The sequence below is a fragment of the Rhipicephalus microplus genome, chromosome 5, assembly GCF_043290135.1.
Source record: "Rhipicephalus microplus isolate Deutch F79 chromosome 5, USDA_Rmic, whole genome shotgun sequence".
Lineage (NCBI taxonomy): Eukaryota > Metazoa > Arthropoda > Arachnida > Ixodida > Ixodidae > Rhipicephalus > Rhipicephalus microplus.
The window spans coordinates 200,192,149-200,216,346 of record NC_134704.1 but is presented as its reverse complement, the minus strand read 5'-3'; the positions used below and the strand labels follow the sequence as shown (position 1 = coordinate 200,216,346).

The window sequence follows — 24,198 nt, the reverse complement described above, 5'->3', positions numbered from 1 at the left end:
AAATTATGGAGCACATTTTATTTACCAACATCGTTAATCACCTCGAACAGCACAACTTCATTCACCCTTCCCAACATGGTTTTCGAAAAAGCCTGTCGTGTGAAACGCAACTTACTGCCTTCATCCATGACTTGCACACAAATCTTGACCGGTACATTCAAACTGACACCATATTTCTTGACTTTGAAAAGGCTTTTGATAAAGTTCCTCACCACCGCTTTATGGCCAAACTTTCTTTGCTTAATCTCGACCCATTCGTATTGTCCTGGATTAACGACTTTCTCACTGACAAAAAACAGTTCGTCGTCATAAATACAGCTAGGTCTCAAATCTCTCCCGTCCTCTTCGGTGTTCCCCAGGGAACAGTACTTGGCCCCCTGCTTTTCCTGATTTACATCAACGACCTTCCACACTGTATTACTAAAAACATAGGAGTATTCGCTGACGATTGCGTTATTTACGCCACAATCGCTTGTCATAAAGATCAAATAGCTTTACAAGCACACCTAACAGCCTTTCAAAATTGGTGTTACAAGTGGCCTTTGTGAACTGAACGAAAATATTTCGATGCATTCCAAGGGAGGGTGTGCTGTCAAGACGGGTTGGTTTCCTGTCAGCAAAACGTGAAAAGGACCGGTCTGTGCAAGGAAAGCACACCAGCCAAGAAAGGCCATTGTGAGCTCGACTCTATGCAAAGCTTTCCAGGTAAACAGGGAAGCAGCTGGGCCATTTTGAGGTCACCGAAGATCTAAAAAGATTCGAACCAGAACCAGCGTGGTATTTGCAGTTTGGGCTGAAAGCTAAAACCAAACTGGTTGTGGCTGCATCTCGCGATGAGAAGGATATTCGCAGCTAAGCCCCGGCTCCTAGCAAACAAAGAGGAATGAAATGTGGGGTTGAAGAAAAAGATAATGCACTATATGCTGCAGCCCTTGCCGGAGCCCACCTGGGCCACGAGGGGTTAGTTGACTACTCCTCCTTCCCCCCTTTCTCCATAGGATCGGCTGAATGGGATGGCATATTTTGAGGATATGCTGGCCCACCACTACATTGTCCTACCCAAACAGTCAAGCAAGTTTGACACGTGTACCGGCAGCCGGTTTTTCGAACCTCACCCAGCTGCCAGAAGAGTCTTGGAAACCAAGGTCTGCTAAGATCATCGGACGTGCACGAAACTTGGTGACGTGGGCGAAAACGTCGGTGCAGTGCGTTTGGGACCATATTTGGGCATCGTGTAGACTGTGCCCTCTCCGCATGCATTGTGTCGTGTCTTTCCTCTCCTTCGTGGCTTTAGCACTTAGACCATAAAGCGCCCTATTGGCGGAAGCCGCGGACAATGTGCCCAGGGTTGGCAACGAGGCGCTATATAAGCCGAATACTTTCGTGTATTTAAATCTCTACAGTTCAACAGTTCTCATCTACAGTTCTTGGCTTCTACTTGATCACCTGATCACCTCTTTTCAAATTCTCAGTTAGTAACCATGTAAATAAATTGTCGTTTTTACGAGCGCCTCAACTGACTTGTTCGACGATAGGTCCAAGGACGAGTGCCCGCTACCAAACTGAGACCCGCAGGACCAGGAGTCGCAACAACTGGTGGCAGCGGTGGGATAGCGTCAACCCAGGTCGCAACCACTGGATTCAGCGGAGAGATGGTGTCAACCCAGGTAGCAACGACTCGACGACAGCAGTCAGATGCTACGACCCCATCGACTTCGAGAGGCGACACGACGACAACGGTCGGATGCTCCGAGCTCATCGACTTGAGAGGCAGCCGAACGGCACTTCAGGGATGACACGAGGTCATCGACTGCGAGAGGCAACCGGAAGGCACTGTTAAGATGCACGACGCTGGAGGCATGACTGCGAGCCGGGTGAGTGCCGACTATCTCTGTTAAAGTTCACCAGGCATTTACTAATGTGTGAGTAAAAGCTGGTAGGGAGCACAGCTTATTTGGTCATTGTGTAACTAGCGTCAGGCAGATTGTGAGATAGCTTGTTTAAGCTATAGTCTGTGGTGACGGCAAGGTTAACAGTGACAGAGCTATTTTAGTCTTCAGGTTAACAGATAACTGGCGTCGGGCAGATAATTGTGAGATAGCTTGTTTAAGCTATAGTCTGTGGGTGACGGCAAGGTTAACGGTGACAGGGGTGTTTTAGTCATATGGTTAACAGATAACTTGCGTCGTGCAGATAATTGTGAGATAGCTTGTTTGAGCTATAATCTGTAGGTGATGACAAGGTTAACAGTGACAGAGCAGGATTCCGTGTAAGAGCTTAAGGAAGCTTTTGCAGACTAAGTTTACAGGTAACTTGAGGCAAGGCAGAAAACTAGGGCTGTCGTTGTTGTCAGGGTTAATTAGCTGCAAGACAGGAATCATTTGTGGAACAGAGAACAGTATCGGAAGCAGTCATGAATCTGAAAGCCCCGCGAAAACCCGTATTGCTAGCGATCGCAGAGGAGTTGAAACTGAATGTGCCGGACTCCCCAAACAGAACGGAACGGATCGAGCGGATCGTCGGGACAGGGACAAGCAATGAGGACCTCTCAGAGTATGCCGAGAGCATTCAGGAGGCAGAAGCCGAAAGAATACGTTTACACGAAGCTACGATGCAGGCCTTTTCCGAGAGGATAGAAAGGTCGAATAATCGCATTAGGGAACGGCATCAGGATCGTCGTCCGTCGTGTCTATGTAAAGTATGTGTAGAGCCCCAAAGGTGCGGTGAAGTGGCGAGTATGGTGCAGTGTGAAGTCACCGATAAAGCCACTGTTTGCGAGGTACCGCCCGATAAAGGTACGCGTCTCTATCAGTGCGACATGCAAAGTGATCCTTCGGTGGAGAGAAAAGAGCAACAGGTCATTGTTAGCATAACTGCGCCTAGGGAAAGTACGCGACTCTCCGATGGTGCGAAGGTGGTGCATGTAGAGAGTGGGACGGGGGATGGTATGCAAACTGTAGCAAGTACAAAGGGTGTTTCATGTGAGACCGAGGCTGGTTCCAGTTGCCCTGATAGGGTAATTGAACAGATTGATGAGCTGGAGACCACGCTCGAGCCTCCGCAAGGGAATGACCTTTCGGACGTTGAAAGAGAGGACAACGAAGGTAGTCTTAAATGTAACGAAGACATAACGCTACTGAAACCCAACAGTAATGCCAGCGAGGGCGAGTTACTGTTGAAAGCATTTCCTACAGATATAGTGGGAAATGTTTCAGAAGGTGAGAAGGTACATTGCGAGGCTGTCGTTAGGTGTACAAACAGGCACAAGTTCGGTGGAGGATTGTTTCGAGGAAAAGTCTAATCCCAGCTGCATGAACAGAGATTGTGTGTTGTTAGAGACATGCCTCGTGCAGTGGCACGTAAACGATCGACCAGATGGTGAACACTATCCGGAAATCGAGCAAGACGCTAATTTCCAAGAGCTCAGATCTGTGGAGGGCCCAGAGTCTGGTTTTGCGAGGGGTAGCGCAGACAAATTAGCCCGACAGAGCAATGGAGCGGGGAAAGCAAAGGGCGAAGACTGCAGAAAGGGTGGTGCACAGGCGCACCTGAACTGTAGGATTGCCGATGACGCAACCAAGGAAGTTTGTAACAACCAAAGAAAGGTTGCACGTAAGCGTCACTGCAAAAGAAGGAAGCGGGGACGTGCGGCACCACAAAAGGTGGAGGCAGAGGGCACGCCGCAGCGAAAACGGAAGGGTCGGCCATCGGGCAATTCTACAAACCGTACTTCGCGGCGTATGGTCAGGCGAATTTGGCGAGAGAGGAGTAGCGGAAAGGGACGCGCGTCCCCAAGAAGGAAGGCGCGGTTGAAAGGGACAGGTTTGCGTCGACAACGATGTCAACAAGTTCTTAAAAAAAAGGCTGCTAGTCCTAAAATTCTGGGTGGAACCAAACACCAAAGGAAAATGGCATTTCTTTCCTCCGCACTTCTGGAATCTTCGGTGTTACGAAGAAAGCCGGCCAGAATCAGCACTGAGGCGAGATAGCAAAGTTGGGCTAGGAGCTCGCGCTCATTGTGGCCTCTGGCGATCGCGAATGCGGCAGAGAACACGACCGCCACGTGCACGACTAAAAGCATGAAGGTCGGCTGCAAGCTTTTTGCAGAATGCAGCTCAGAATTTTTGGAAATCAGTTTTTTTCAATATTTTTCTAGTTTTGAGCCTTTGAAGTAAAGTTTTCTTTTGTATGTAAGGTTTGATAAGAAAACAAAGACTGGTTTCGAAGGGTTTATGCTAAACGCAGATTGTGTCACATTTGCAATCAAATGCGCGTTTAGAAGATTTTTAGATGATACGCAAGCGTACGTTTGGTCCTGAAACGTTACAGCACTCTATAAGTGTGAATATAGCTAACGCACCTGAAGGAACCCAGCGCTTTCTTTATCCAAGAGGCTGGCATGATAAGGAAACATTAACCAAACAAGTCTATTACGCAAGGTTTAGTTCCATCACTTTAGTTTTTTGCTTAAATATCGTGTGATAGTTTAAACGGAGCGTTACGCGTAACCGAAAGTCGAGGAAGGAGCGACATTTCTGACCGTTGTAAGACGCAGCCGAATCTAGTGTGAAAGATTTGAGTCTGTCAGGGTGTGTTCTACTAGACACGTAACGAACGGTGTTGTTTGAGCTTGGATTATAGCAAGCGCAAAAGATGGCACGAAGGCTTCAGTTTTTCTTCGTGTGTAAACGGAACTCATGCGAGAATTCTTTGTTTTTAGCTTTTCATTGTTTTGCATGTGTCCTGTTTAGGTGGTGGAAAAGCCTAGCTTACCTAGATTACTAAGTTATTTAGAGGTGTATCACTGTTCGCTCTCGGGCCTATTGTCTTTGTTCTCTAAGAATGGCCGCCTGCTGCGTTGAAGCCTCGTTTTGCAACAGTATACGTTTGACATACGTTTCAAAAAGAGGGATACCCCATGGCAACGCTGAGTGTTTAAGTCGCTGTCCCTGACGCGAACGGCATTCTCGAGAGTTTTGAAATACTTTTTTCTTGACCTAGACGAGGAGGATTGATTAGGTTTTGTTGTTTTGTTGCGTTTAAGAGTTCGTTGAACACATGGTGAGTACATTGAAGACACCACTTTTTTTCAGGTTGGGTGTGCTTCCAGTACGGTAATTCGTGTGAAACGCAACTTACTGCCTTCATCTATGACTTGCACACAAATCTTGACCGTAACATCCAAACTGACGCCATATTTCTTAACTTTGAAAAGGCTTTTGATAAAGTTCCTCACCACCGCATTATGGCCAAACTTTCTTTGCTTAATCTCGACCCATTCGTCTTGTCCTGGATTAACGACTTTCTCACTGACAGAAAACAGTTCGTCGTCATAAATACAGCTAGGTCTCAAATATCTCCCGTCCTCTTCGGTGTTCCCCAGGGAACAGCACTTGGCCCCCTGCTTTTCCTGATTTACATCAACGACCTTCCACACTGTATTACTAAAAACAAGATTATTCGCTGACGATTGTGTTATTTACGCCACAATCACTTGTCATAAAGATCAAATAGCTTTACAAGCAGACCTAACACCCTTTCAAGATTGGTGCCACAAGTGGCAGATGAGCTTACACATTTCTAAATGTAGATCAGTGTCTTTTCACGGACGTACTGATCCGTTCAAGTACAACTACGCTCTACATAACAGTTTTCTACAACCGACTAGCTCGTATAAGTACCTTGTAATACCGTATAGTACCTTGGTCAAGTGACCTATCATGGACCCTCCACATCAATCACCTCATTCCAACAGCTAGTAGATCTTTAGGTTATATCCTGTTACGACCGTCCTCGTTATTGACGTTTCTCGGCCTTTGTGAAGTGAACGAAAATATTTCAATGCATTCCAAGGGAGGGTGTTCTGTCAAGACGGGTTGGTTTCCTGTCAGCAAAACGTGAAAAGGGGTCCAGGACTGGTCTGTGCAAGGAAAGCACACGAGCCAAGAAAGGCCATTGTGAGCTGGACTCTATGCAAAGCTTTCCAGGTAAACAAGGAAGCAGCTGGGCCATTTTGAGGTCACCGAAGATCTAAAAAGATTCGAACCAGAACCAGCGTGGTATTTGCAGTTTGGGCTGAAAGCTAAAACCAAACTGGTTGTGGCTGCATCTCGCGATGAGAAGGATATTCGCAGCTAAGCCGCTGCTCCTAGCAAACAATGAGGAATGGAATGTGGGATTGAAAAAAAGGATAAGGCACTATCTGTTGCAGCCCTTGCCGGAACCCATCTCGGCGACGAGGGATTAGTTGACTACTCCTCCTTCCCCCCTTTCTCCATAGGATCGGCTGAATGGGGTGGCATATTTTGACAATATGCTGGCCCACCACTACATTGTCCTACCCAAACAGTCAGGCAAGTTTGACACGTGTACTGGCAGCCGGTTTTTCGAACCTCACCCAGCTGCTAGAAGAGTCTTGGAAACCAAGGTCTGCTAAGATCATCGGACGTGCACGAAACTTGGTGATGTGTGCGAAAACGTCGGTGCAGTGCGTTTGGGACCATATTTGGGCATCGTGTAGACAGTGCCCTCTCCGCATGCATTGTGTCGTGTCTTTCCTCTCCTTCGCGGGTGGAGCACCTAGACCATCGAGCGCCCTATTGGCGGAAGCCGCGGACAATGTGCCTAGGGTTGACAACGAGGCGCTATATAAGCTGAAGACTTTCGTGTATATAAATCTCTACAGTTCAACAGTTCTCTTGTACAGGTCTTGACTTCTACTTGATCACTTGATCACCTCTTTTCAAATTCCTAGTTAGTAACCATGTAAATAAGTTGTTGTCGTTTTTACGAGCGCCTCAACTCACTTGTTCGACGATGGGTCCTAGAACGGGGGCCCGCTACCAAACTGAGACCCGCAGCACCCGGAGTCGCAACAATCCAAAGAACCCTGAAGTTTGCTCCCAGCCACTTAAAAATATTAGCTTTCACCACAATAATACGACCAATATTGGAGTATGCCGCAGCAATTTGGGACCCACGCCAGCATTATCTCATCCAAAACATAGAAGCCATCCAAAACAGCGCTGCCAGATTCGCCTTTTCCGATTACTCATCGTTCACCAGTGTAACAGACTTAAAGAAACGTGCCGCATTCATTCCTCTTAGTAACGCCGAAAAATTGCGTGGCTCGTATTATTTCACAAATTCTATCACGCATCTCCATCCAGCATTTACGTCACCCAACGCCCCTATTTCTATGCTCGTTGTTGCAACACTATGCAAGTACATTACCCTCGTCCCAAAACTACCACATTTGCCGAATCTTTCTCATTCGGACAGCTAAGGAATGGAACGCCGTACCGGATACTATTGTTAGCATTCAGGATGCCGAAGCCTTTAAAAATTTCCCTGTCAACCATCCCTGAACCGTAATAATTTTTCCGGGTGACTTACCATGCTAATTCTTGTGTAATGGTTTCTAGTGTCATCTTCCTAGTATGGCGTGTATGTATATTTTGTGGGAAGTGATTTAGACTCCAATCAAAAGTTTTGAAGAAACCCGACCTTTCGGAACCAACTTGGTTCCTTCCTCAACTGCGGAGGCTACTAGCAGCGTCGTCTTCAAAGCACTCGCGGGGTGGCTAAAGACCCCCCGTGTGAATACACTGGGGGAAGGGTTCCGAGAGAGCGGTTGCTATTATGGGCTGTCCTCTGTATGTGCCACAACTTGAGTAAGAACCTTCTCCTCCAGTTGGGCTCGCTTTCAAGGATGCCCATCGCTTCGAAATATATTTTGTGATCCAACTTCTCAGCATATTCTGCGACTGCGCTGCGGTCTTTGTAGAAATCCCGCACATCGTTGGCGTGTTGCTTCAGTCGTTCCGGTAGGTTTTTCGTCTCGCCGATATACGACGAGGGGCACTCGGCACACGGAATTTTGTAAACGACACCGGGGCGCCTGTCCATTAGAAGTGTGGCAGCTTTCCTCGTGTCCTTCTGGTCTCTGTGTCGTGGTTTTTTTCTTGCGCTATAACTATCGTCATGGCATACCAACTAGCCCATACTAGCAACCGCTATTGGGACATTGCTATTATGGGACAGCCCATAATAGCAACCGCTCTCTCGGAACCCTTCTCCCAGTGCATTCACATGGCAATAGTTATAGTGCGAGAACAAAACCACGACACATAGTCAAGAAGGACACGTGTCTTTTATGTCCTTCTCTTCTCTGTGTCGTCATTTTGTTCTCGCGCTATAAGTATTGTCATGCCTTTCCATTGTGGGCCAGTCTATCGGGCGGGGGAGGGGGAGGAGGTGGCCCAGCGTACACGAATGCACGTGCGCGATGCAAACCCCTTCCTTCCTGAAGATCCGCGCTAACATCTCGCTGGTTCCCTGAACGTATGGAACCGGTACGCGTTTCGGGGGGCTGCCAATTGAGGCTGATTGGTGTTTTCGTATCTTCTGTTGCTCTGCGTGGCGGGTGGTGGCTCGAATGAAGTTTTTTGGGTATCCGTTTTTTCTGAGGTCAGAAATTACGCGGGCCTCCTCTTTCTTTCGCTTGGTGTCATTAGAGCATACGTTCCCAGCTCTCTCGAGTAGCGTGGTCACAACCAAGGCCTCGTGGCAGGCGGGGTGGGAAGAATCGAATTGAAGGTAGCGGCCAGTGTGCGTTGGCTGCCTATGAACGGAGACCTCCAGGCTGTTGCGCTTTCTTGCCACCTGGACGTCGAGAAAGGGCAGGCAGCGGTCGCTTTCACACTCGGTCGCGAATTGTATGGCTGGGTGCATGGAATTTAGGTGTTTTCTGAAGTTTTTAACTTCAGCCGTCTTAATGACGCAAAAGCAATCGTCCATATAACGCAGAAAAAGCTTGGGTCACGGCGAGAAGGAGCTGAGTGCTTTCTCTTCTATGTACTCCATGGTCAGGTTTGCCATCGGGACGGAGATGGAAGCTCCCATCGCGGTTCCACTTTTCTGCCTGAGAATAGTTTCTTTGTAGGAGAAGTACGTACTGGAGAGGCAGAACTCCAGTAGACAACAGAGCTCGTCAACCGCCAAAGGAGTCCTTTCACTCAGGCATGCATCCTCCTCAAGTGCAGCACAGGCAGCGGAGACAGCTAAGGCAACTGGCACGTTGCATGGTGAACAAGGAAATGACGTCAACTGATACCCCTGTCAAACGACCACCACCAAACTCCGTTGAACACCGTCAACGTGAATCTCCCCTAGGGGGTTCGACGGAGAAGGAGTTGTGGCAGTGTCACACGGCAATTACAAGGTTGTAACAGTTGCCGCGAGGGGACTCAGCTGGCGCTGTTTGATTTTTGGAAAAGTATTCTAATTTCATCTCTATTGATTTCTTCGTAAATCCTCGTTATGCGGTTTTTACAAAAAAACACTATTAAGTAGGTATGCGACTAACAAACCTTTAAAAATAATTTCAAATAAAAACGCATTTGCTAAGTGTAGCGATGCTGCTAGTGACGCTGGCCACATTGTGCTTTTAGTTGTTTTGTTGCCTGTGTACAAGCCCAGTACGAAAATTCTTATGATTCCTTGCCTCGTGAGGGCACATTTTGTGTTCTTCAGCCGTGAGTGACACAGTGGACGGCGCGAGGAAGTGGTACAATATTGCACTGATGATAACCTTGATCGGCGGGCGCCGGCCGGCCCGACTCGCGAGGCACGATGTGTAGGGCATCGGTGTTGAGAGTGAGTGAACTCTGGCGGGCGTAAATATATGTAAACAAAGACGTGTTTTAATGAGTACTACAATGAAGGAGCGTGTCATATTGCCAAAATGTATTATTCTTTCACTGCGGCCACTTAGTGCTCGAACTTTTTCTCTGACCTCTAGACTGCTGGGGACGAGAGTACCTCGTTTCGCTGAGAAGAGAGATCGTTGAACGTCCTTTGCAAAATGCTCCGTTTACCTTCATTTGCGTAAAGGTGGCCGTGTGACACGGACCGCATCTTCGTTGCCGTAAGGACGAGGGAGTTAAACGGTCTTCGTTGGTGCCCGTGTAACAGGCGTATGAGACCATGCTCTCGTCATCGCCGATGCTCACATTTGACGCTAGCTGCACGAAGTGTCTGGCGTCGCGGACATGAATTATTGTCTTCCGGTTTAGCGGGGCGAAAATTTGGTCTAAAAAATTTGAAAGGGCTCGGCATGGGGAGGAAGTGAAGTCTACAATTGGTTGAAGGGGGATGCCAGGCTTGCGAATTTTCGGTAGTTCATAAAAACTCGGAGCGGATCCGTTACGGCAGATTAGTCGCAGGTAAAGTGTTCTGAGATCCGGGTAATGCTTGAAAATTTCCGCAAGTAGCTTGTTTAGCTGTGTCTGGGTTTGCTTTGTTGAGTCCTTTACTAGCTGCGTGTATGCGTCCCCTTCTAAAAGAGCTGAAACCTTCCGATCGTAGTCCCCGCTGTCCAACACCACCGTCGAATTGCCCTTGTCGGCGGGCAAGATGACAATGCTTCGATCCCTTTGGAGTTCCCGAAGTGCCTGGTTCTCCTCTGTGGTCAAGTTCTTTTTTCTACCCAACCCAACCAGAGAGACTTCTGTCGAATGTTTACTTGCATGTATATTTTGTGTACTTGGCAATGTTTTGTACCTTATACGCGGTATCTTTTGTCACAGCAAAATGTTTTTATCTAGAGTCCACAAACAAATGTACCTGTTACCCCCCTCTTCTCTTTTTGGTTTTGTTTGTTCCTGCCGCTTCAGCTACGTCCTAAAATTTGTTTTTTTTTGTTTTGTTGCACACCCAACTTTGCCTTTCCTCATTTCTTGTATGCCCACATCTCATGTAATGTCCCTTCTGTTAGGGACCCTTAAGGAAAATGAATAAATAAATAAATAAATAAATAAATAAATAAATAAATAAATAAATATGGGATGGACATCATTCGAGGGCAGGGAGCTAGCAGCAAGGTAAAATTTGAGAAGCGATTAAGAGAAATGAGGGAGGAGCGTCGGGCAAGGAAGATTTTCAGCTACTTGTACATGAAGAATGTCAATACAAAATGGAGGAATCGAACCAGAAAACTGACGGGTCAATACTTAGAAAACAGCAGGGGGGCAAACCAAAAAGAACTATCAGTTAAAAAGAAGGTGAAAGCAACTGAGACCGATATGTGGAGAATGGGTAATTCTCTACAGTTTCAGGCCAGGACGGGAGTATTGCGAACCAAGATATATCGGGCCTAATAGGAGGGGGTAGACACGGTATGCACTGCGTATGGAGAGGAAGAGGAAACTGCCGACCACGTGATAATGTTCTGTAAAGGATGATGGCGCAGAGTTTTTCAAAGCACTGGGCAGCACGGGGGTTTAACGACAGGGAGGGTAAAAGAGATTTTCAGCGGGTAGAATTAACTAGAAGGAGGTTATATATATCTGATTGGTGGCTAAAGTCAAGGCACGAGTGAAAATTAAACCCTGCACAGCTAAGCAGTCCTCAACTTCACTATTTAAAGGGGAAAAATATAAATTTAGTGTTTGGTTCACTAAGTATTACGGCTAGATGGCGCTAGCCATCGCCCGATTTAGAGGGTACAGCCATATGAATTATTCCATCCATCCACGTTGTTTGCACGTTTCCGACAGTTTCGTCAGGTGCGTTCGTCTTCGTTTTTTTTTTTTTTTGATTGCGGTGGCACTCTGACACCAATGCTTCTGTATGCACTCTCATGGCGCGAAAACAAAGCCATTGCTTCGTCCAGGCGCGGGGTTACTGCAGGCTACAATTCAGCTAAAAAGACGTATGCGTTGTTCGGCGTTCCAAAGCATGAATCTCTGTTAGCGCAGCGGCGGAGAGCGATCCCGCGGGCTGACAAGTTGCTTCAAGAAAACTCGGCTGTGTGCGAGCTGCACTTCGTCGAGAGGTACATCTCCCGGTACTTCGAGCACACTATGAACGGGGAAATCGTCTGCATTGAAAGGGGTAGGCCCATATATGCGTGCTTGCCGTTAGAGGAGGGGCAGTAGGAAGGTTCATTGCAGGGCTCCTCCTCCCTAATAAATCGGTGTATGAGGCAGATTTTGCGCCTTCCTTTCAGATAACTAAAAGAGCGCCCCGCTGCCTATAGTCAAATTAGAAAACTGATTTAGCACCCCGCTCTCAGGTGGCCAGTCCTCTTTGCCCCCCTCGTGGGGATGCCTATGGTAGGCCTTTCGGAGAAGCTCTTCGCATTTGTGGACGCCCTTGAAATCACTTATTCAAAGTGGTTTAGCTACAATGAGCTTCCAAGTGACAGCTTGGAAAAGCTTGTTTCCTGCCTAAAAAAAGTCACACTGGGCTGAGCACAACATGGTCTGAGCCTCACCAATCAAGTAATCAAGTTTTCTCTGCTCACCCATTTGCCTTTTTACACAAAGGTACTCCACAAGGAGCGGCATCTTCCCGTGAAAAAAGGAAGTACCTGAAGCTCAGGCGCGTCACCAGGCTTGCAGCCCAATGTACTGTGGGGCGTTTGTGAATTATAAAACTTTTTGGGGGGATGAAAAAGGACGCGCGACCAATTTTTAAGATTGCATTGTTGTAAACAGATAGTGAGCCACTACTCGGAAGTGCGTTGTGTGACCTGTGTGCAGAAAACAAAACGTATCCATTCTTAAGAGTACTAAACGCTGGGCGAGTTGGTAAATCATCACTACAGAACTGCGCGAAAAATCGACAAGAAACAGTGTGTGTGTGTGCCTTCTCTGTTTCTTGTCGATTTTTCGCGCAGTTCTGTAGTGAGTATCCATTCACATACCACTCGTTATTCTCGTCTCTGAGTATGACGTTATGAATTATGGGGTTTATTTACCGATTAATGCTTGAGGAAATGATGGTTCGCCGTAGAAGGTGTTGCAAGCAATGACTCACAACTGAGTTCATCGTTCAACTCTTTTACACTTCTCATCGATATAATGTTTCAGTGCCGTTACGCGCTCACTTTTGGCATCCTGTCGACCTGATGATATTTCAGTTCAGTCGCGCACCGGCATATGCATCCTGTTTTCCAGAAGCTAATTAAGATAGTGTTACACGACATCGGCAACGAGAAAGCATCAGGTAGACGACGAAGACGATGAAAGCGACCGCGCTCGTGTTGTTGATGTTGTACCTCCACCTTGGCAGCCTCTGACTCTCTCTGTACACTCTGTAAATATATTTATTTCATTCATCCTCTTACCCCCGTGACATTTGGTGGTGGTGCAGGGTACAACACGATATAACGGAGCTCCGCAGTAGCCGACGCTTAGATTTTTCCACCATGGCAAACCAGGGACCCCCTCCCGCCGAGGCGACTACAACAACTGTTGTCCTTCCGCAGCTAAAAGATCCTGAAACGTTCTGTGGCACTGATGATATCGACATTTAAAAAATGGTTGCCGTTGTCCGAACGTAAGAGTAAGAATGACCGCGGGGATCAAACTCTTATGTTAGCCAACATCCTGTTCTACTTAAAAGAAACAGCAAAAGTATGGTTCGAGAACCACGAAGATGAAATTGGAAGCTGGGATGCGTGCAGAGAAAATATGCGCGCCCGTTTCGGCAAGTCTGTGAGTAGAAAGGCAACGGCCAAGAAGGAGTTGGCATCTCGTGCGCAAACGTCAGCGGAGTCCTATGTGACTTACATACAGGACGTGCTCGCCCTTTGCCGAAAAGCAGACAATGGCATGGAAGAAACTGAAAAAAGTGGCACACATATTGAAAGGCATTGCAGATGATGCATTCAACCTTCTAATATGAAAGGACTGCAACGTACGGTCGATGCCACCATCAAGAAGTGCCAGCGTTTTGAGGCCGCGAAAAGTCGACGTATCGCCCACCATTTCACTCGACTACAAAACACAGCAGCAACCTGGTCGTGCGAAGACGGGCCTGCACTACAGACGCCGTTAACTGCAGAGCACGTGACCAAGATCATCAGACGTGAGCTTCAAGCTCTGTCTCCTGTGTCCACGTGCTCCCATGCCTGTGACTCGAAGAGTGCAGTGGGTGCCACCATCTACAAGATGATTGCCCCTGACCTTCTTCTAGCACAGACAGCTGATATCCGGCACCTGCTGAAATCCTACCGTGACATCTTTGATTCTGATGACCGCCCTTTGGGTCAGACATCCTTTGTAACTCATAGGATTAACACTGGAGACGCCAACCCCATTCGACGACGTCCTTATCGCGGGTGTAATGCTAAGCGACAAGTTACCCATCACAAAGTTGAAGAAATGCTCACAAAAGACTTCATCGAACCTTCCTGCAGTCCATGGGCATCGCCGGTCGTGCTAGTCAAAAAGAAGGATGGCAGCTGGCACTTCCGCGTAGACTACCGTCACTTAAACAAAGAAACACGTAAAGACGTGTATCCACTGCCGCGGATTGACGATGCTCTCGACTGCCTACATGGGTCTGCCTACTTTTCATCTATCGACTTATGATCAGGATATACTGTCGCATTTCTGTCGATCATGGAGACCGTGAGAAAACCGCATTCGTTACACCGGATGGGCTTTTCCAGTTCGAGGTTATGCCATTCGGATTTTGTAATGCCCCAGCTACATTTGAAATGATAATGGAATCTCTCCTGCGTGGATACGGTCCACATGCCTGTGCTATCTCGATGACTTCATCGTATTTTAACCTACATTTGAAAGCCACCTAAGCCGCCTATCGGCTGTTCTTGAGGTTTTCCGGACAGCAGGACATTAGCTCAACTCTTCCAAATGTCGCTTTGGCCGTCGGGAAATCACTGTGCTGGGCCACCTTGTCAGTGCTCGAGACGTGCAACCTGGTCCTGACAAAATTAGAGTTGTCAAAGATATTTTCATACCACGTTCCGCAAAAGATGTACGCGGCTTTATCGGCCTTTGTTCTTACTTTCTACGTTTTGTGAAGAATTTCGCTGGCATTGCCCGACCACTTACGGAACTACTGAAGAAGGACATGCCTTTTTATTGGGGTACTGACCAAATAACTGCCTTCAGCACCCTTACAACACTACTTACTTCCCCACCCATCTTGGTCCATTTCGACCCATCAGCCGATACTGAAGTATGTACCGATGCCAGCGGACATGGAATCGGTGCTGTTCTCGCCCAGCGGCAACGAGGACAGTATCGCTCATCGCTTATGCCAGTCACCTTCTTTCTCCTTCGGAGAGCAAGTTTTCTATTACAGAGCGCGAGTGCCTCGCACTAGTCTGGGAAATCGGAAAATTTCGACCTTACTTGTTTGGCCGCATCTTTTCGGCATAATTACAGATCACGATGCCTTGTGCTGGCTGTCGTCCCTCAAAGATCCAACTGGATGACTGGGCCATTGGGCCTTGAAACTACAACAATACAGCTTTGACCTGGCATACAAATCTGGCCTAATGCACCAGGATGCCGACTGTCTATCCCGTCACCCCGTAGACCCATCCGACCTTTCAGCACATGATTCTGACCCTTGTGTCTTCGCCATGTCAGCTTTCACCGGCAAACGCAAGGAACAGCTCAGCGATGTCCACTTGCGGTCTATCATGCAGAGTCTACGTTTGCCCCACGTAGGCCCGTCGCTGCACTTGTTCGTTCTACTCGATGGCATTCTTTACCGACGCAACACCAGCGCTGAGGGACTGGAGCTACTACTAGTAACTCCTGCGGCACTCCGATCCGCTGTTCTTGAACAGCTTCACGACACCCAAACCACTGGACATCTCGGGGTCACGCGCACGTACGATCGCGTGCGGCGTAGATTCTTCTGGCCAGGCCTTTACTGTTCTGTGCACCGATACGTTGCTGCTTTTGACCAATATACATACCCACCGTCCCCTTCTACCGCGTCGGTCTTGATCTCGTTGGACCATTTCCTACTTCTCTCACTGGGAAAAAGTGGATAGCCGTAGTGACTGATTAAGTCACAAGATACGCTATCACACAAGCGCTACAGACAAGCTGTTCCGCTGACGTCGCGGACTTCTTGCTTCATGATGTAATTCTTCACCATGACGCTCCTCGACAGCTGATGACCGATCGTGGTGGCTCATTTCTTTCAAAAGTAGTAAGTGACATCCTTCGCTCGTGTTCGACGCGTCACATGCTCACTGCGGCCTATCACCCACAAACAAATGGTCTTACCGAGCGCCTAAATCAAACCTTGACAACAATGCTCTCCATGTACGTTTCCAAAGATCACCTTGATTGGGATAGTACTTAGCCTTATGTGACATTCGCATACGATTCATTACGCCACGACATCGCTGGCTTCTCCCCCTTCTATTTATTGTTCGGCCGCCATCCAGCGTTACCCTTTGAGGCTCTTCTACCATCAACTGCGCAAATTGTTACAGAGTACGCCCGGGATGCCACTGCCCGGGCTCAAGTGGCCCGCCAAATCGCACGGAAACGTCTTCTTGGCTCGCAGCTCTCTCAGAAGGCCCGCTACGATAGCCATAACAGAGTAGTTTACTACTCTCCATATTCATTGGTCCTCCTCTGGATACCATGCCGCCACGTTGGTCTCTTTTCGAAGCTCCTGTCTCGCTACTCGGGGCCTTACAAGGTTTTACGCCGGCTTACCGAGGTCATTTACGAGACCGCTCCATTGGACAGTCAGTCGTCGTCGTCCGCACCCGCCACTGACGTCGTTCACGTGACCCGCCTGAAACCATACATCTCCGCATATGATCATACTTTCCTTTAGGCGCCGAGACAGCGCTGCCAGCGGCGGGGGGTTATATGTTACATGACATCGGACACGAGAGAGCATCAGGTACACTCTAAAAAAATATCGAGTAAAAAGGGTGTCTTTTTGTCCCACTACAATAATCGTCATCAGGTTTGCGTGCGCTTCCTTTCTTGAAAACTCGGCGCTGGCCACTTTCCTATCGTGAATGCAATGTAACCCTGATAATGGGCATGTCGATCGTGACCGGAATGTACCAGGCGTGGGGCAATCGCGCAAGGATGGAACGCAATATAGATGACGATTATTGTTGTGGGGCAAAAAGACACCCTTTTTACTCGCTCTTTTTTTAGAGTGTAGACGACGAGGACTATGAAAGCGACCGCGCTCGCGTTGATGCTGTTTTGCCTCCATCTGGGCTGTCCCTGATTCTCCCTGTATACTCTGTAAATATATTTATTTCATTCATTCTCACACCCCCGTCACAATATTTTCTCGGTCGCCATTTGATGCTATGCCCGAGCAAAAGATTATATTTTAAATATTTCACATTGCCCGCGCGCGCGTGGTTGATTCCCATATCTGCGCAGCCAGCGCAGCGCATCCCTGCCTTGGGTGGTGCATAGATGGATGGATTGATATAGCTGTACCCTTTAAATCAGGCGGTGGCTTACGCCACCAAGCCGTAATACATAGTGAACCAAAAACTAGATTTATTTTTTCCCTTGAAATAGAGATGTTGAGGACAGTTACTTTGCAGTGAAGGGTTCAATTTTCACTCCTGCCTTGACTTTAGCCACCAATCAGATAACCTGCTTCTAGTTAATTGTACCCGCTTAAAGACTACTTTGCCATCCCTGCCCCTATACCCCAGTACTTTGAAAAACTCCGCGCAATCATCCTTAATTATAAGGTGAATCCCTTTACAGAACATTATCAAATGTTCGGCAGTTTTCTCCTCCTCTCCACATGCACTGCATACCGTGTCTACCCCTTCGTATTTGGCCCGATATGTCTTGGTTCGCAATACTCCCGTCCTGGCCTCAAACAGTAGAGAACTACACCGAGTATTATCATAGATCCTTTCCTTGGCGATTTCCTGCTTAAAAGATTGATAGATCTCCAGTGCGGACTTCTTAATCATACCAATTCACCTCATGTCTCCGTTTTCTTCACTTTCTTCTTAACCGATAGTTATTTTTGGTTTAACCACCTGCTGTTTTCCAAGTACCTACCAATCAATTTTCTGGTTCGCTTCCTCCATTTTGTATCGACATTCTTCATGTAAAAGTAACTGAAAACCTTCCTAGCCCAACGCTCCTCCCCCATTTCTCTCAATCGCTTCTCAAATTTTATCTTGCTGCTAACTTCCCTGCCCTCGAAGGATGTCCATCCCATATCACCTTGTACTCCCTAATTTAGTGTATTCCTGTGAACTCCGAAAGCAAGCCTACCTATTTATTCCTCGTTGCTTAATTTGAACATCTGATCTCATGCACTAGATCACATTCCCGAACGTCAGACCAGGAACCATAACCCCTTTCTATATTGCTCTCACAACGTCATACCTATTGTAATTCCTCAGTGCCCTATTTTTCATCACTGCTGCAATCCTGTTACCTTTAGTCATCACGTATATTTCGAGTTCCCTTAGGTACTCGGTCCCATTGCTTATCCATACGCCCAGATATTTGTATTTATCTGCTATCTCTAGCGTGACTTCCTGTATCCTAAGCGCACAACCTTCGCTTTCATTGAAAATCATGACTGCTGTTTTTTTCCTTACTGAATCTGAAATCTAACCTATCTCCCCTATTACCGCACATGTCCATCAATCTCGGCAAATTTTCCTAGTTGTCGGCCATTACCAATATATCATCTGCGTACGTCAATGCTGGTAGACCCTGTTCAATGAGTTTTCCTTGTTTGACGAAAGAGAGGTTGAAGCCCAGACCACTTCCCTCTAATTTGGCCTCTAATCCTTGCAGGTACATTAAGAATAACAAGGGTGAGAGAGAACGCCCCTGCCTAAGTCCCCGTTTTACCTCTGCAGGCTTGGATACCTGTTTTGCCACTTTATAACTGCCTTGTTACCTTTATAGATATCCTTTAGAAGATTAGTGACTCGTTGTTCCACACATAGTGTGTCCAGTATTCTTAGCAAATCCTCTTGAATCACGCTATCGTACGCTCCCTTGATATCCAAAAATGCTAGCCACAGGGGCCTGTGTTCCTTTTCTGCTATTTCGATGCACTGCGTCACTGAGAACAGATTGTCTCCTAACCTGCTGTGTTTCTGAAACCCATTCTGCAGTTCCCCCAGCACCCCCTCATCCTCTATCCATGTCTGCATTCGTTCTTTTATAATCTGCATCGCCAACCTGTAGACCACTGATGTCACTGTTATAGGACGGTAGTTGTTTATGTCAGCTTTGTCCCCCTTTCCTTTATAGATCATGCTCATCATGCTAAGTTTCCATTCATCGGGAACTTCACCATCAATTATTAGTTTGCTCACTGCCTCTCTCAAAGCCTGCTTAGACTTCGGACCTAATGTCTTTATCAGCATATTTGGAATGCCATCTGGGCATGTTGATGTACTATACAAGTAACCATTTTCTTAGCCCTTTCCCACTCTCGTTGTGACAATGGAATCATTGCACGGCACGGCAGCACTGCGAAAGCAATGTCGCCTAATCTGCGGCTTCTGTTGCTCGAACAGGTTTTCTTCGTCTGCGGATCACTACAAGCTGGGGCATACAGCGCATGCGTGGCCGTACCAGCTGCTGACACCACTGTTATCGACCACGAGCACATCGTCGACGCTACCCTCGAGCGCAGGCACCCTGGAACGCGCATAGAGCGGTTCTTCGCGGGACCTCTAAAGTTGGACCCCCTGCCAGCAGCGTTCAGTGGGCACGGCAGCACTGCGAAAGCAATGTCGCCTAATCTGCGGCTTCTGTTGCTCGAACAGGTCAGTTTCTACTCAGAATACTGTTACAAAACTGACAACAGATTTGTTGTTGTGCTGTCGTGCCCAAGTGTACTGTTCTCTGGATTTTCCTCTTTGTGCCTGCTATTGTCTGACGATGTTGAACTCAACCCAGGTCCAGATGTGAAAGTCCTCCTAAAGGAACTGTCTGAAGGCCAGAAGTCAATTAAGGCAGATCTGAGCGCTCTAAGAGAAAGAATGACTAAAATGGAAGACGCCATTCAAAAAATCAAAGATCAGGGTAAAAAAATAGGCCAGCTAACGAAAACCGTCACCAACCTTAACGTGACACTATCAAGACAAGAAGAAAGGCTAATAAGCTTAAAGGATAGGAGTAGATGGAATAATCTTTTGGTCTTTCGGGTTGAAGAGGGCGAGGCAGAAACCACAGAAGACCTGGAACAAGCGGTACTGCAGGACATTTTTGTTCGGAGGCTTGGCGTCGAACTAAAAACAGTTGAACGGATCCACAGAATAGGCCGAAAAGGGGGCCGTTCGCCGCGTCCGGTCATTATCAAGTTATACGACTTCCGAGAGAAGTTAACAGTTTGCAAAAATTGCAAAAAAGCTAAAAGGCAGCAGTATATCAGTTGGGGACGACTTTTGCAAGGAAACCCTAGCCAAGCGTAAGCTATTATGGGAATCAGGAAAAAAAGAAAGAGATGCAGGAAAACGCATGCGTTTGAATTACGATAAGTTGGTCATAGACAAAGACGTGTATTCCTGGGACTACGACAAAAACTGCCGAGTTAAGCTTAAGCATACAAAGAAAAAACCACATCACTCTGACGACGATGACTGATGCCATTCGCAGTCAAGTGCATGCAGCCTTCGCTTAATTAATCTCAATGCTCACAGCCTTATCAATAAAGTTAGTGATCTAGAATATATAATAGCAAGCTATAACCTACACGTAATCACCGTCACAGAAACGTGGCTGCGACCGGAAATAGCGGATAGCGAAATCGTACCACCCGGCTACAAAATATTTAGGAAAGACCGCGATACATGAGGTGGTGGTGTGGCGATCCTACTTGCAGAAGATGTTGAAGCAACTGTTATATGGAAGGAATATCCCACCGTGAAAGTGTATGGGTAGAAATAAAATTACCCAAAACTTCCCTTGTTTTGGGTGCCGTTTACCGGCCTCCAGGCGCCCTACTTCATACCTAGAAAGTTTGCAGCAATACCTTGATGGTATTGCTACCCGGAATCGTAGAATGGTTATTGCGGGAGATTTCAATCTTCCTGGAATTAATTGGACCACATTCTCAACTAAATCGAAGGAAGCTATAGACTGCCAACGGCTTTTAGACATGGCATTCAGCCATGACCTCACGCAGGTCGTCACTGACAGTACACGTGAAACAGGGTATCCGCATTCCATACTGGATCTAGTTTTTATTGATGGGCGAATCGACACATACAACGTTGCAATTGAACATGGATTGTCGGACTACAAACTTGTTTCAGTTGAGATAATCATTGATGGTGCCTTGCCATGCAAAAAAGAAAGCTTCAGGCATGCGCGCAACTTCAGCAAGGCCGATGATACAAGCATAATTGATTACTTGTCGTTTTCTTTGGATGCGTTCAGTGAGGAAAGTGACGTCAATAAGATGTGGATAAGGTTTAAAGAAATTGTCACGCTATGTATCATCAAATTTGTGCCCTTGCAAAAAAAGATACAAAATAAACAGAATCCTTGGATGAATAGGAAAATAATACATTTGAAGCGCGCCATTAACCGCCAGAGGCAAAAAGTAAACAAAGATCAATGCAAGATACGCAATTTATCAAGGCTTCTGCGTGCTGAACTGAAAGAATCAAAAACAAAGTATTACGAAGAAATATTGCCGACATTTGTGAAATCTTCCCCCCATCGTTTTTGGCGTCCTTTATCTCAGAAGGAAGACCACTCAAGACGCGTGCATTCTCTTGTTGTCAATGATGAATTGGTGACAGACTGCTCTTCCATCGCTTACCTACACAACAGATTTTTCCAGTCAGTGTTTACTGCTTGTCCTGATAATGGTGATGCATCCACGCCACTTCCTTCTCAGTTGTCAGTTATGCCTGACGTTCAGATCACTTATGAAGGCATTGTATCATTATTACTGAACATGAACGTGAAAAAGTCGATCGGACCAGATGGCATACCAAATGATATACTGCGAAGGTATGCGGAATGGGTTGCGCACTATTTATACATAATATATAATGCCTCAATAGAGCAAAAGCGTGTCCCAGACGACTGGCTTGTGGCGAAGGTCGTGCCAACGCATAAGGGTGGAGACCAACAAAAGGTGGAAAATTACCGTCCAATTTCCCTCACCTGTGTATGCTGCAAGCTTTTAGAGCATATTATATCCAAAGCTATGTATACGTATCTTGAGGGTGCAAAAACATTTTTTACTAATCAGCATGGTTTTCGGCAGAATTTATCCACTGTAACCCAATTAATAGAAACAGTCGATGACTTCACGCGTGCCCTAAATAATAGTGTTCAGATTGACGCAATATGTCTCGACTTCTCCAAAGCCTTTGACAAGGTTCCCCACAGGGAGTTAATTAATAAGTTAGCACACCTAGGCATAAATTATAACATAATACAGTGGATAAGTGCGTACCTGACAGGCAGAACACAATATGTAGAAATAAACGGCTTCAAACCTGAGTTATTAAGCGTTACCTCAGGTGTACCGCAAGGTTCAGTTTTAGGACCGATATCATTCTTAACTTACATAAATGACATTTCATGCGGCATAGATAGAAGTACTACAGTGCGACTTTTTGCAGACGACTGCCTAATTTAAAAAGAAATACACAGTGAAGCTGACCAAAAAACGTTTAATGATATTCTTGATGCTGTCAATAATTGGTGCACTGAATGTAAAATGGAAATAAATCAAACTAAAACAGTTGCTTTGCGCATCACAAACAAAAGTAAGCGTGTCTTCTATTCCAATTACTTTCTATGTTCTACCCGCCTGTCTACCGTCAATGAAATATAATATTTAGGTGTAACAATATCCAGTAATCTAAATTGGAGGACCCATTCGGAAAACATTTGCGCGGTGGTGGAGAGAAAACTATGGTACTTGCGAAGAAAATTAAGACTTAATTCCTACTACTCCCGTTAAGCTAGCAGCATATCTTACGTATATTCGGCCAACATTGGAATATGCCAGCATTGTGTGGGATCCCTCAGAAATCGGCCTAATTAATATGCTAGAAAGAGTACAAAGGCGAGCTGCCAGGTTTATTCTTTCAAAGTACTCCTCGACTGAGTCAGTAACAGAAATGCTACGCTCTCTTCAACTGCCCACTTTAGCTGAACGACGGCGATTGGCAAGGATGAAGTTCTTGTTTTTATTGTCAAAAAATAAATTAAACATAAACACAACAAAATACTTAACGCCACGCCGTGGAAGAAACCTAAGAAGTGTAAACGATTACACATACGAAGTGCCACAACAGCGTGTCAATGTATATGCAAATTCATTTTTTCCAAAAACAATTCGTCAGTGGAATGCTTTGCCATTACCACTGGTTCATTGTGATTCCCTGGAAAATTTGAGGAAGGGCTCAAATATATTTTTTGTAAGCATGGTCTACTATGTTAATTTATTGCAATTCATTTGTATGCTTACTACGACTGCACTGTTTTTCTTTCAGCCTCATTGCCGGTGTTTCCAATCATATGTCATGTAACATTTACAAGTTCAAGTGTTGCTGTTTAAATTGCTGTATGATTTGAATGTATTGATGTTTGTCATTCTTAGTATGTCCCACCCCTGTAACAGCCGAAAGGCTAACAGTATTTGGGAAAATAAATAAATAAATTGCGTCACTTGATTCATCCTTGTGTATTGTGATGCATAAACACTTCTTTGTTGAAATTTTCTGTTACCCTTGTTCTTATATATTCAATAGCTTCGTCCCCTTCTTGCCTAGCACCTTGGGCTGTAGTTATAAACCTCTGCTCTAGGCTCGTCTCATTTCTTAGGGAGTTTAGATGGTAACAAAATTTCGCAGCTGCCTTTCTATCTTTTTTATGTACTTCTGCCAGCCACTGAGCTCCCTTTCTTCCAATCTTTTCATTGATCAGAAAGGATACATCCCTTCTACAGCTTAGAAAGATATCCCATTTTCTTTCAACATCATCTGTCGGTTCACCCCGCTGCTTAGCATCTCTGTGTTCCCTAGAGGCTTCCTGACGTTTTGCTATGGCTCTCTAAACTTCCTCATCCCACCAACTCTTGGGTTTGCGTCTTCTTTTCCGGGGTGACTTGTCACGTGCCTTAGCAAGCTCTGGCTCAAAGTCCAATTAGATGCGTATATGTCCACGCTGTTTTATTTTCCTCATGATTACTTTCTTAATTTGTTTAGTAGCTATTTTTATTTGCCTTTCTGAATAAAAATTTTTTTTGTAGTTGCTCATCTTGTCTCCTTCCCTCTACTGCTCTTCCAAAACTTAGCTTGATACTTTTGTGATCACTACCCAGACTTCTGGATACAGACTTTGGACAGCGCCAGGCCCGGCAGCAGCTCCCTCGGCGTGGGCTCCCCTATAGACAATTATTAAAGGAATGGCG

The 24,198-nt window shown here is 46.3% G+C and overlaps 1 protein-coding gene across 2 annotated transcripts; it reads left to right on the top strand.

Moving 5' to 3' along the window:
- The first annotated feature begins 606 nt into the window (after positions 1 to 606).
- Positions 607 to 23,462, top strand: LOC119173286 (uncharacterized). Of its 2 annotated transcripts, none has more exons than XM_037424173.2 (2): positions 607 to 1,874; positions 19,331 to 23,462. In XM_037424173.2, exons 1-2 carry the CDS (start codon positions 1,842 to 1,844, stop codon positions 20,228 to 20,230), a joined length of 933 nt encoding a protein of 310 aa, XP_037280070.2. In that variant the 5' UTR covers positions 607 to 1,841; the 3' UTR covers positions 20,231 to 23,462. The 2 variants fall into 2 exon arrangements, with proteins under 2 accessions (XP_037280070.2, XP_075752491.1); XM_075896376.1 differs by lacking the exon at positions 607 to 1,874 and having other exon boundaries at positions 19,278 to 19,582; positions 23,279 to 23,462.
- Positions 23,463 to 24,198: the final 736 nt, after the last annotated feature.

Bases quoted from the DNA above. Each gene is read 5' to 3' on its own strand.
- LOC119173286 (XM_037424173.2), top strand. From the start codon at position 1,842: ATGCACGACGCTGGAGGCATGACTGCGAGCCGG. The intron at 1,875-19,330 runs GTGAGTGCCGAC...TTGCTCGAACAG, and splicing joins GAGGCATGACTGCGAGCCGG to GTTTTCTTCGTCTGCGGATC.